The sequence below is a fragment of the Macaca fascicularis genome, chromosome 14, assembly GCF_037993035.2.
Source record: "Macaca fascicularis isolate 582-1 chromosome 14, T2T-MFA8v1.1".
NCBI lineage: Eukaryota > Metazoa > Chordata > Mammalia > Primates > Cercopithecidae > Macaca > Macaca fascicularis.
Genome location: NC_088388.1, coordinates 71,638,452 through 71,651,174, shown reverse-complemented (window position 1 = coordinate 71,651,174; position 12,723 = coordinate 71,638,452). Strand labels below are relative to the sequence as shown.

The 12,723-nt window shown below is 43.6% G+C and overlaps 2 protein-coding genes across 10 annotated transcripts in view; one reads left to right on the top strand and one right to left on the bottom strand.

Moving 5' to 3' along the window:
* FCHSD2 (FCH and double SH3 domains 2) overlaps positions 1-11,070 on the top strand; it is a 330,965-nt gene extending 319,895 nt beyond the window's left edge. For all 7 annotated transcript variants that reach the window (XM_074014646.1, XM_074014645.1, XM_065529595.2 and 4 more), the window contains 6 exons: positions 4,568-4,651; positions 4,774-4,951; positions 5,257-5,477; positions 6,506-6,635; positions 7,175-7,257; positions 9,268-11,070. In XM_074014646.1, the coding sequence (XP_073870747.1) occupies positions 4,568-4,651; positions 4,774-4,951; positions 5,257-5,477; positions 6,506-6,635; positions 7,175-7,257; positions 9,268-9,351 (780 nt within the window). In that variant the 3' untranslated portion in view covers positions 9,352-11,070. The remainder of the gene's footprint in view (positions 1-4,567; positions 4,652-4,773; positions 4,952-5,256; positions 5,478-6,505; positions 6,636-7,174; positions 7,258-9,267) is intronic.
* Positions 145-12,723, bottom strand: part of ATG16L2 (autophagy related 16 like 2) — a 33,075-nt gene continuing 20,496 nt past the window's right edge. The window contains exon 17 of one of the 3 annotated variants that reach the window (XM_065529593.1): positions 145-476. In XM_065529593.1, coding sequence (XP_065385665.1) covers positions 161-476 — 316 coding nt within the window. In that variant the 3' untranslated portion in view covers positions 145-160. The remainder of the gene's footprint in view (positions 477-12,723) is intronic. The other 2 variants (XM_065529592.1, XR_012423480.1) reach the window with 2 other exon arrangements.

Below are 12,723 nucleotides of genomic sequence, written 5' to 3'. Positions count from 1 at the left end.
ATACCACTGCACTCCAGCCTGGGTGACAGAGTGAGACCCTGCCTCTAAAAAATAAATTTAAAAAAAAATTAAAATTGGCAGTTCAATGAGAATAATTAAACTAGACATTCATATACTACAGCCATAACGTATCATATTATAAAGATTATTGAAATTTACATTAGAGTTTTTCTATATAAGAAGAAACCCTTTGTAGGGTCCAGCCCCACAGGGTCGGTGGGTTTTTCTCCCCATGTGTGGAGACGAGAGACTGTAGGAATAAAGACACAAGACAAAGAGATAAAAGAAAAAACAGCTGGGCCTGGGGGACCACTACCACCAAGACACGGAGACTGGTAGTGGCACCGAATGCCAGACTGTGCTGATATTTATTGGATACAAGACAAAGGGGCAGGGTAAGGAGTGTGAGCCACCTCCAGTGATAGGTCACGTAGGTCACATGTCCACTGGACAGGGGGCCCTTCCCTGCCTGGCAGCTGAGGCAGAGAGAAAGAGAGGAGAGAGAGACAGCTTAAGCCATTATTTCTGCATATCAGAGACTTTCAGTACTTTCACTAATTTGCTACTGTTATCTAAAAGGCAGAGCCAGGTGTACAGGATGGAACATGAAGGCAGACTAGGAGCATGACCACTGAAGCACAGCATCACAGGGAGACGGGTAGGCCTCCGGATAACTGCGGACGGGCCTGACTGATGTCAGGCCCGCCACAAGAGGTGGAGGAGTAAAGTCTTCTCTGAACTCCTCTGGGCAAAGGGAGACTCCCTTTCCTGGTCTGCTAAGTAGCGGGTGTTTTTCCTTGACACTGACGCTACCACTAGACCACGGTCCACTTGGCAACGGGTATCTTCCCAGACGCCGGCATTACCGCTAGACCAAGGAGCCCTCTGGTGGCCCTGTCCGGGCTTGACAGAAGGTTCGCACTCTTGTCTTCTGGTCACTTCTCACTATGTCCCCTCAGCTCCTATCTCTGCATGGCCTGCTTTTTCCTAGGTTATAATTGTAGAGCAAGGATTATTATAATATTGGAGTAAAGAGTAATTGCTACAAACTAATGATTAATGATATTCATATATAATCATATCTATTATCTATATCTAGTATAACTATTCTTATTTTATATATTTTATTATACTGGAACAGCTCGTGCCCTCGATCTCTTGCCTCAGCACCTGGGTGGCTTGCTGCCTATACCCTTATGTCCTAATAATAAATTAAAAGGTAGGATACCAAATTGTATGTACCGTAAGATCTCAATTATACATATTGTCCAGCTTTTCTACAATGAACATGTATGATATGATCAGGAAAAACATTGTTTTAAAAGAAGTACAGGAAATTTGGAGAGATACTAGTAGAAACAGAGCTCTGGTTGTCACCGGATACTAGGACTTAAGGAGACAGTATGAGAGTATGTGTGTATTTAATAACTATTTACTGCTCACTGTCTTTAGTTGGGGTAAGTGAGAAGAAATATAGTCCCTGTCTAATTGTTTCTAGTAGGACGCTCACAAAGACAAATTCATTAGAGCATCATGGTAGTCAGTGTTATGGGGACGCTCAGAGCCTTTTAAGAACAAAAGGAGGGCCAGGCGCAGTGGCTCATGCCTGTAATCCCAGCACTTTGGGAGGCCAGGGTGGGCGGATCGCAAGGTCAGGAGTTCGAGACCAGCCTGACCAACATGGTGAAACCCCATCTCTACTAAAAATACAAAAAATTAGCCAGGCATGGTAGCATTCACCTGTATTCCCAGCTACTTGGGAGGCTGAGGCAGGAGAATTGCTTGAACCCAGGAGGAGGTTGCAGTGAGCCGAGATGGCACCACTGCACTCCAGCCTGGGCAAACTGTGAGACTCTGTCTCAAAAAAAAAAAAAAAAAAAGAACAAAAGGAGGAGCAGCTTACTCATCATGAGTAGTCTGGGAAAACATATGCGCTCAGTCTCAAATCCAAAGTAATCATAACTACTATCTATCTATCTATTTATTTGTAATCCCTTCAGTAACCCTATGAGGAAGATATTATCAAGCACCCCATTCATTCAAGAAACAGTGCTTGAGCACTTTCCGTGTATCAGTGCTGTGGGCTTTTCTAGGCTCTGGGATATAGCATTGATCAAAATAGACAAAAATCTCTGCCCTCATGGAGCTTATATTCTAATAGAAAAAAAGAAAACTGAAGTTCAAAGGTATCTTACAGTCACTTGCCCATAAAAACATACTGAAGCCGGACTTAAACCCACAGTAATCTGAGTCTGCTCATCAGATAGGAAAGAGGGAACAGAGCCTGCTGGATGGAAGAACACTTGATAAAAGCACAGAGGCAAGGAAGAACATGATATGCTCAGAGAATAGGAATAGTGTGCAGGGGCCAAAGTGTCTAGAGGCCCACTTTGGCCCACAGGGACCAAACTGCAGGGTCGTGATTGCCACACAAAGAACTTCCACCTTGTTAGGTGGAAGAATTGGTCATCACTGCTTTAGGATGGGATGATCAAGCTAGTGTCTGCTTACATTGGACAACTAGTGCTGCAGTGTTGAAAAACTTGCACGGACCTCCATGGCTTTTTTTTTTTTTTTTTTTTTTTTTTTTTTTTGAGACAGGGTCTTGCTCTGTTGCCCAGGCTAGAGTGCAGTGGTGTGATCTTGGCTCACTGCAACCTCTGCCTCCCTGATTCAAGTGATCCTCCCACCTCAGCCTCCCAAATAGCTGGGATTACAGGTGCGTGCCACAACACCCACCTAGTTTTTTGTATTTTTCATAGAGACAGCGTTTTTCCATGTTGCCCAGGCCGGTCTCAAACTCCTGGCCTCAAGTGATCCACCCACCTTGGCCTCCCAAAGTGCTGGGATTACAGGCGTGAGCCACCTCACTCAGCCTCTCCATAGGTTTTTATAAGGGCAGCAGTTTATTTGAAAGTGTACTACCTCCCTGGTTTGCTATCACATACATTAACGTCTGGTTGTGTTGATACTTTCTAGGTCTTGCCATGGAAAACATTTTTATTACAAAAGTGCCTTTTGCTGGCATATCCAAGGCATAGTGTAGTTTCAGAGTAGTGAAGGAATTCCATTGGAAAAGCTATCAAGGGTAAATGAGTGGGGTTTTTTCCTTATGTTTTGAGATAAGAGTTAATTTAAAATCTGGCCTTCGAGTATTCTGTGACTGGTCAGCCATCCTCAATATAATTTTTCTGTCTCAGGGAGCTATGGCAACATCCAGAATCTGGATTTTGATGAAATGTTTTAATGTTCATAAAATGGGAAATTGATCTTGAAAATGACCCCCTTTTTTGCCTTATTTTTGTGTAACTTGGAGTTAATTTTACACTTTGAGATTTTGAGATTTTAAAAACTTTATGGTTTTAAGTGATGGTTCTAACCCATCTTGGGACTTGAGAAAAGCTTTTAAGACTGTTTTCTAGAGAGCCAGAAGACAGCAGGCCCCTGCCTATTACACGTGACAGGCAAGGCTGTTAGGAAGCAAAGCCACATGGACTTTCCAGCCCCTCTGTGGAGCCTCAGAGCATTTACAGATTTGGCAGTCTCAAGGGCAACATGTGGATGGCTGATGCTGGTGGACTGCTATTGTCAGGGATAAAAAAGAAAACCATTATGGTTAGCAGCTTGTGCAGTAGCACGCAAGTGGATCAGCTCAGTCTCCACACCGTTAAGTTGGAACATAAGAAATCCAAACCATGACTGATCTCAATCATTTCCTTTCCTACAATTTTCTTCTTTTAGCCACTGCTTTACAGTGTTTCCAGATCAATCCTAGGCACTGCACCCACTGTCATCAAATTCATGTACATAGTTCTTTGCATTTTCACTGCATGCTTGTCCATGGGAGCCCTCTGGTAGCAGTTCCAACTCAGTGCCTTCTCCTTTGCTTTTGCTTCCCAAATCATCACACTTCTGTGCTTATTCATCCCACATTGACTCACATCCTCCAGAAAATGGCAGGATTGTCATTTCAAAGAAATGGAGGCATCAAGTTGAATAACTTGATACAGAAGCTGGAGTTGGAACCCAGGTCCTCTACTTCCAGGAAGTGCTCTCTTTTTTTGTTTGTTCGTTTTTTTAGAGACAGGGTCTCGCTCTGTTGCCCAGGCTGGAGTGCAGTGGCATGCTCATGGCTCACTGCAGCCTCAACCTCCCAGGCTCAAGCGATCCTCCCACCTCAGCCTCCCGAGTAGCTGTGACTACAGGCACATTCCACCATGTCTGACTAATTTTATTTATTTATTTATTTATTTATTTATTTATTTATTTATTTATTGGTAGAGATGGGGATCTTGCTGTGTTGCCCAGGCTCACATGTTCTGTTCATTGAACCTCATTGCCTCTTGAGGATTCAGTTTCTTCGGTTTTTGTTACGGTTTTATTCTGTTTAGTTTTTTAAAGTAAAACTTCACCTCATTATGAAAGTTTTACAGCATTTAAATTTTTATGTTCAACATGTTTCTCAATATCATTTCAATATTTTGATCCCCAGTTTTTGTCATGATCAGCCCACATCTGCTCCTTATCTAACCTTTTTAATTTTGTCCATGACCATCCTACATTGCAGGCTTCTCAACCAGATGAGTTGACCATTGAGGAACATGAGGTGTTAGAAGTGATTGAAGATGGAGATATGGAAGACTGGGTAAAGGTATATTCCTTTGCTCATATCGCCCCTTCTTGTGACATTTTTAGGAGTTCGTTTTGGTCTTTGTTGTACCCTGTCTAAATTGTGTGTGTGTAAACTTGTTTTGTCACATGTCTTTTACCCAGGCTCGAAATAAAGTTGGCCAAGTGGGTTATGTGCCAGAAAAGTACCTACAGTTTCCCACCTCAAACAGCCTCCTGAGCATGCTGCAGTCCCTGGCCACTTTGGACAGTCGGTCACACACGTCCAGCAATTCCACGGAAGCAGAACTCGTTTCAGGCAGCCTCAACGGAGATGCCAGTGGTAAAGACTGAAACAAGGCACTCTTTATTTGGTCACATTTGACCTAAACTGTATTGCCCTGGAGTAAGCCTTCACTAGGATAAAAAGCACAACTTTCCCCCTGTCCTATAATATGCTCTTCTTTATATGGTCACATTTGTCCTGCACAGTAGAACCCTAAAATTAATCATCCGTGAGTAAAAAAATTACAACTTTAATCCTATTCTGTATGATGCTGTTTTAGTTGTCATGTGAGCATAGGGGTGGTTGCAGAAGCAACCGGCTGTTAATTATCTTACCAGATTTGTTTTTCTCTTGCTCCCTAGTCTGTTTTGTGAAAGCACTTTATGATTATGAGGGCCAGACAGATGATGAGTTATCTTTTCCTGAGGGAGCAATAATCCGTATCTTGAACAAAGAAAACCAAGACGACGATGGCTTCTGGGAAGGGGAATTCAATGGGCGTATTGGAGTTTTCCCATCCGTGCTAGTGGAAGAACTTTCAGCCTCAGAAAATGGTGACACTCCATGGATGAGAGAGATTCAGGTACCTAAGAGGGGAGCTGGTTGAATTAAAAGATGTTTAAAGAAAATTGCTCCCAAGGGGTCTGTGAATTCACACAAAAGTGGGCTGCAGTCTCTGCCTTACCCTCACCGGTCCTTGGTTGCCAGTGTCTGCACAACTGAATTTGGGAAACCAGAGACTTCTCAGTCAGTCCCTTGTGGAATATGGCCATCCTCCCACACCTCCATCTTCCCACATTCTCTTCCCTGAATCGGTTAACCAAAATGCCAAATTATATGTGACATATCAAAGATCATTTAGGTGGAGAAAAACAAACCGAAGAGGGAAGGTATTGCTCTGTGGTTAATTTACGTAGTAAAACTCTTAGCTGGCTCGCTCTCTCCCTCACTGTCAGAGCCTCCTTGCCTAGTCCAGGTCCTGCCAATCTATTTCAGAGAACTAATGAGCCTGCCAGAGCCCCCAATCCCCACTCAAGTGATCCTAGACTTAGTTTATCACAGGGGAACAGCCTTTAAAGGAACCTCTAATTCAGTCAGAGTTCAGTTTGTCCCCTCAGGGATCTATCATTGCGGGCCAGACAGGTAGAGGAAGAAGGAACATGTTTGCCAATTTTGTTTGCATGGTGATTGTGACCCTTAGCCTAACATGCACAAAACCTGGGGAAGTCAGAAATTCATCAAGGTATTTTATCTTCATCCCAAAAAATCCAATTTGTTCCTTTTGTTGCTGGTGTTCTTTGCTAAGTTTACTGAATTGACTAATTTGGTACATTTTCAATAGAACCCTAGAGAGTGGCATCACTTGATAACTGTTTAAGACAAACTAAAATCAGTAATGTGATGAGATCTGTAAGAGGAAAAAGTGAAGTGCAATGCAAAATTGGGGCTTGAGGTGGTTATTTAATGCTCAGTTGCCTCTAATGAGGTTGACAAGTTTCAGTAGTCAGCTTAGCTTCAGAGAAAAGGGATGTGTACAGAGCAGTCAAAGCAGCAGCCAGGCTGTCCTTCCTGGGCAGAAGCACCAGGTAACCTCACTTCCCTTTGCTGCAGATCTCTCCTTCCCCCAAGCCACACGCCTCCCTGCCTCCACTGCCGTTGTATGACCAGCCTCCCAGCAGCCCCTACCCCAGCCCAGATAAGAGGAGCTCCCTGTACTTTCCCCGGTCTCCTTCAGCAAACGGTAAGGGTTCTCCTGGGCATGGATCTAAATGCATTTTCACTTCAGAAATCTGCATATTCGCCTGAAGGGCAAACAAAACTGCATTTGCTTTTTTTTCTTTTTTTGGAGACAGAGTCTCACTCTGTCACCCAGGCTGGACACCCAGGCTGGAGTTCAGTGGCATGAGTTCAGGCTGGACACCCAGGCTGGAGTTCAGTAGGCTCACAGCTTAACCAAGTGGCTCAAGTGATAACTAACTCCTAGGCTCAAGTGATCCTCTGCCTCAGCCTCCCTAGTAGCTAGGAGTACAGGCATGCACTACCACACACAGCTAATTTTTGTATTTTTTGTGGAGAAAGGGTATTATTCTGTCACTCAGCCTGGAGTGCAGTGGCAGGATCATAGCTCACTGCAGCCTTGAACTCCTGGCCTCAAGTAATCCTCCTGCCTCAGTATCCCAAAGTGCTGGGATTACAAGCTCGAGCCACAATGCCAGCCTTGCATCAGCATTTTTATTCAACAACTCAAGTAAAATGAGCTTCTTTGGTTTTCTCCCGTAGAAAACAGCCTTCATGCTGAGTCACCAGGATTCTCTCAGGCATCAAGGCATACGCCTGAGACCTCACATGGCAAACTGCGACCTGTAAGTCTCTTATCTTGCAGGATTATAGAATGCATAATTCTTCCAAATTGAAAGGAAGGAATTAATGTTTCCCTGTGGCCCCTATATTGTCACTGACTCTGCCAAACAAGGATGAACTGGGTTTGGGAAGGTAAAAAGAGCTATTGAAAAGGAAGGCCATAGAAATCAACTCATCTTGGAACATTTAATCTACACTAGAAATTTTTTCACTGAGCCACAGTGAGATTGCAAGATGATGGCTATGAAAGTGTATTTAGATTAGAACAAGCTTTATGAGCATTAAAGTGGGCTAATTGTGAAACACTTTTTTCAGTAAACATTTAATTTTCCAGGCCTCTGTTTGCCTCTTTGAGGAATACTGAGATGAAATAATAAGCTAACTTCATGGCCTTAAAGAGCGTTTATTCTCCGGGTGAATATATTATAGCAAAGTTACCTCTGTCTTCACCCTTCACTCTACTGCCATCTGCATTCCACCCACCACTGTACTCCAAGATCATGACTTGCACATTGGTAATCCAGTTGGATACTTTGCAATTTTGTTTTCCTTGACCCCATTAGCTTTTGATACCATTCCTTTACCACTGGCTTCCTTTGGCTTCATTCATTCAGCAAATATGTATTGAGTGCCTTCTTAAGGACTTGAGTCTTTATCCCAAATGAGATAGGAAGCCATTGTAAAGTGGTAAGCTGGACAGTGTTGTGGCTGGTGCATTTTTATAGCATCGCTATGGCAGCTAAGTGGAGGATGGATGGAGGCTGGCAGAAAGGACCTAGAGAGCAATTAGGAGACTGGGGCAGCATCGAAGAAAGAGGTGGTGGCAGCATGGACTGGTGGGTAAGAGTAGGAACAGAGAGCAGTGGACTGATGTGCTTCTCTACCACATTTGCCTCGTTTGCTTTCTTCCTCTCTGGTCCTACCTTTCTGTGGACCTTTGCAGCCTTGCCTCCACCTGCCTCTGCTGATACTTCTCATTGTTCTGTCCCTGGGCTGCTTCTCTTGAAGTTGTTGAAAGCACTCTTACCAAATGACCTCATCTACTTCCACAGCTATGATAACCATTTATATACCAGCAAGTTTCAGATTTGTAACTGCCAATCCGATCCCTTCACTGAGCTTCAGATTTGTGGATGTCTCTGTTTATATATCCCAGATCCCCAAAACTCAGCAAAAATGAGTTGTGTTCCCTCCCAGACATGTTCCTTTTTCCATATTGCCTATCTTGGTAAATGGAACCCCCATCCTACTGGTGTTCTGACATCATTCTTAATACCTCCCACCCCTGCCTCCCACAGTCATTCCGAAATCCTGCCAGATATACCTTGCAGACAGCTCGCAAATCTTTACACTTCTCTACTTCCCCTACTGCCAGTACCCTTGTTTGGGCTATTGTCAACTCTCATTCAGAGGACTACAAAAGTTTCCTAAGTTGCCTTCTTACCTGGACTCTTGCTTGCCTCTGATCTTTTCTCTAATTGTTACCTGAGTCATCTTTTCACAGATCTGATATTGCTTAAAATCCATCAAAAACTCCTCTTTTGCCTACAGAATAAAGCACAGATTTTTTTCTTCTTAAAGCAGATGTTTAAACATGGTTTAACAAGGCCCTTCACGACTTAACCCCAGCCTACCTTTCTAGCCTTACCTTTTGTAACTCTCTTCCCAAGATATGCTGAAATGTTTCATTTCTCTAAGCATTGCTCTCCCTTGCTTCCAACCAGACCTTTGCTTTGGAGGATGTGCTACGATCTTAGTCATGCGACTCTTGTGCCGCCCATGAGGTTTTTAGCCTAGACAAGAGGCTGATTTGTGGGCTTGATATTTCACTGAGAACAACTGCTTCTCAGTGTAGGAAATAGCGAAGACTAGGTTGAAAGCATGTGCTCACAACATTTCTGAGACCCCTAGGGTGCCCACGTCCTTGGACAGATGAGTGATTAGGTTTTGGGGATGCTTCAGATACTGAGTCAGGAACTGACTGACAATCTACCTAACTGTTTCCTGCTCAGGTCCGGGCAGCTCCCCCTCCACCTATGCAGAATCACCGAAGGCCAGCAGAGAAGATTGAAGATGTGGAAATCACACTGGTGTGATGATGGGCTTGCCCATCCATTACTGCTACAATCAAGGCCAGGCTTGGAGTTTGGCCAGTCTTGTTTTTAGGCACCTTTGCATGATGATGACTCTTGAACAGAGCAAAAACAAGGATTATTTGTGACTGGGTGACCTGGTAGACTCCTCCCACGTTTTGAATATTTCGTGCCTTTTTTTTTGTTGTCATTTTCTATGTCATCTTTCCTACCATAGCACAAATCCTAGTGGACCCTAGGAGCAAAGAGGGGGGCAGCCCTCATGCCTAACAGTGGTCTGTTTTTATATGAGACTCAAGACCAGGCCTCATTCCAGGGCACAGTCCCTAAATTACTGATCATGTGCACTCGTACAGTATATTACTGTGACCGCAAGGATGTGGCAAAGATTCTCATCTTTCTTCAAGTGGGTTTTGCTCATCTGATTGAGAATTAATCAGATCATGTTGGCTACATAAGGAAACAGAAGGAGGGATTTCAGGAGAGGCTGGCTCCTCCCCAAGGTTAGTCCCCAGACTGAGAAAAGTGAAACCTTATTGGGAAAAATTGGACTGCCCTGAATTTAGCACCAATTGCATTAACGCACATCTCTTCCACAACTAACAGACTTAAAATAACAGTGTCCTTCGTATTAATATCTGTGCCATTCATTTAGAATTAGCAGAGCTAATATGGAGGGGCTGAACTAGTAGCCACATCTTGTCCATCACATAGACTAATAGAAAGGAGGCTATGGCTAAAGCAGAAATGGAGCTTCCGGATCTGAAATTAGCCAATATAATGTTATTTTGTATTTGGGTATTTTTCATCTTAATTTTTACAGCATATACTCTTCTTACCAGTATCCTTAGAATCTGAATGTCTAGATAAGTTGAGGACACATACCTGCATTGTTGAGCTTCTCTACTGGGGAGGCCCCTGGCATTATTTTATTCCCAAGCCAGCAGACCGGCCCAGCCAGCCAGGCTGTGGCTATCCCAGACCAACTGCTACGGTGGAAAATGGAGCTTCCAGGTCCCACTACCCTGACATTTCCTTGGAAGGAAGAACCTGGGAGCCCGTGGAGGAAACCAGCTTCCTGTGAGAAAGGACTGAAGGATTACACACCCTGCACAAGTACAGATTGACCAGGAAAAGACAAGTGTCTTCTGTGTGTCACAGGGAAAACCAGGAGTGGCCTTCTTTGCAGGCCAGCAAGCCTACAACAGCAGGTGCCCCCGAGTCAGGTACTGACTCTCCGCTGTCCACTGCTGTAGAAGGTAGGGAGCACAATACCTGGGGACTACGGGATGTTTGCTGGTTGTGGTTTTGTTTTTTGTTTTCTAGGTTAAGAAATCAAATTTGCAGAATTTAATCTAAAAGTTGCATTATGCTTTGAAAACTCCATCCCTCCTAAGAATCTTAAAAAACTTGAAATGCTCACCAAATGTCCCCATGGGATTTTTGACCAAAAGTAAGGTCATAACTGAAGAAATTTTTAGTTCTTTGATCACTTCAGTGACAATACCCATTGATGAATCTTCTTCATGATTTGGGATTTTTTGTTGTTGTTGTTGTTTTTTACACTTCTTAACCTGTTGATCTATTTGAGGTCTTTTGTGTTTATCAAACTTATTCTTAAGTTTAAAAAAGAAATTAAAAGGGTGGTTTTTTTAAGATTTTAAAGTTTGCTAACATATTAAAAAATCTTCAAATGCTTATTAAATAGAGCAGTTCTTGCCACCCAGTCTTCTTGTATTCTCTCTTTAGCTAGCCAAATTGTCCTTGAATTTGGGTTTTCCACAACCTCAGAGGGTTATCTGAAATCTTTTGTTGTATTTTAAAATATTTTTTGGAAGAGCTGCTAATTTTATTTTAAAAAACAAAGTTGTGAAAATATGCCTCCTTTTTAAAAAATAACCCCTCCATCCCGGACATGGAATCCAGCACCACAGTGCACAGGTCAGGGCTCGGAGGGAGCCTCTGTGCAGATGTGTTTTCTTTACAGTGGCTGTAAAAAGTTTGTATTTATTATGTATAAAATGTTGAATAATTAAAAAAAATGGAATTATGTTTTCTAAGATTTAATATAGAAAGACTTGGGTAAACAGACCTTTCCAAAAAGCCCATGCTTCTTATAAAGACATTCCTGGGCCCTCCTTTAAACCAGCTAACAGACAGAGAGAGGAGAAAGTAAATTAATCCATCCATGATACAGTCCCTGAAGCCACCCATGTGCTAGGTGTAATATCCTGGGTACTAGAGATGGCAGTAAATAGGTTACGGTCTTTGCTTTTCCCATGGGAAAAAAGAAATATGTGAGGACAGTACTGTGGGACATGTGCTAGAAGGGAGGGGCAGACAGCAGAGAGGCAGCTGAGGAGGGAGCTCTGATTCTGCTGCTGGAGGGGTGAGAGGAAGGTCACTGAAGTCCCCTTGCCGGATGTGACCGCTGGCTTCCAGGAAGCAGGCATTCTGAATGCCTCTCCCCTTTCCTAAACCTCCACCCTAAGGAGTAATGAATTGTGTGAAAGGAGATTTTCTCAGTCTCATGGGTGGATGGAGCATTCTTAGTTAAAGGCTAAGTCCCTCTGGCTTCCAGCCAGCCACACCGAGAACCAGGACACAGCCTGTTTGGGGAAGGGCTCCACAAGCTCTCCTCTTTCTCGGAGCAGGGGACGTGCAGTAAGTATTTTTCCAGACATTTTCCTGTGCATAAGACTCTTAAGTGTACACATTGCTTGTTTACATAAAAATGTGTTCAGCCAGGCACAGTGGGTCATGCCTGTAATACCAGCACTTTGAGAGGCCAAGGTGGGCAGATCACCTGAGGTCAAAAGTTTGAGACCAGCCGAACCAACATGGAGAAACCCCGTCTCTACCGAAAATACAAAATTGGCCAGGCATGGTGGCTCGTGCCTGTAATCCCAGCTACTTGAGAGGCTGAGGCAGGAGAATCGCTTGAACGTGGGAGGCAGAGGTTGTGGTGAGCTGAGATTGCACCATTGCACTCCAATCTGGGGAACAAGAGTGAAATTCTGTCTCAAAAAAAAAAAAAAGTGGTCCAGTATAAATGTTGGGTAGATTCCTAAGTGTGGATTTTGAGAGTCAAAAAGGTATGTATTTAATTGTGTTAGATTTTGCCCAAATTGGCCTCCTATAAGGACTATATCCATTTATACTCCCACCAACTGCATATGGACTTGGGAGCCAGGAGGTCTGGGTTAAATCCTGGCCCTGCCACTTGACAGCCATGGGGACTGAGCCTGTGTCCTCATCTGGAACCTGAGAATAAGACTGTGGCTCCAGGAAGCCATATAAAGTGTGTGGCACAGGCTGGTCACCACAAACTCTTCTTACTACCACCTCTCCTGCCTCTTCTCAGTGTCCTTCCCT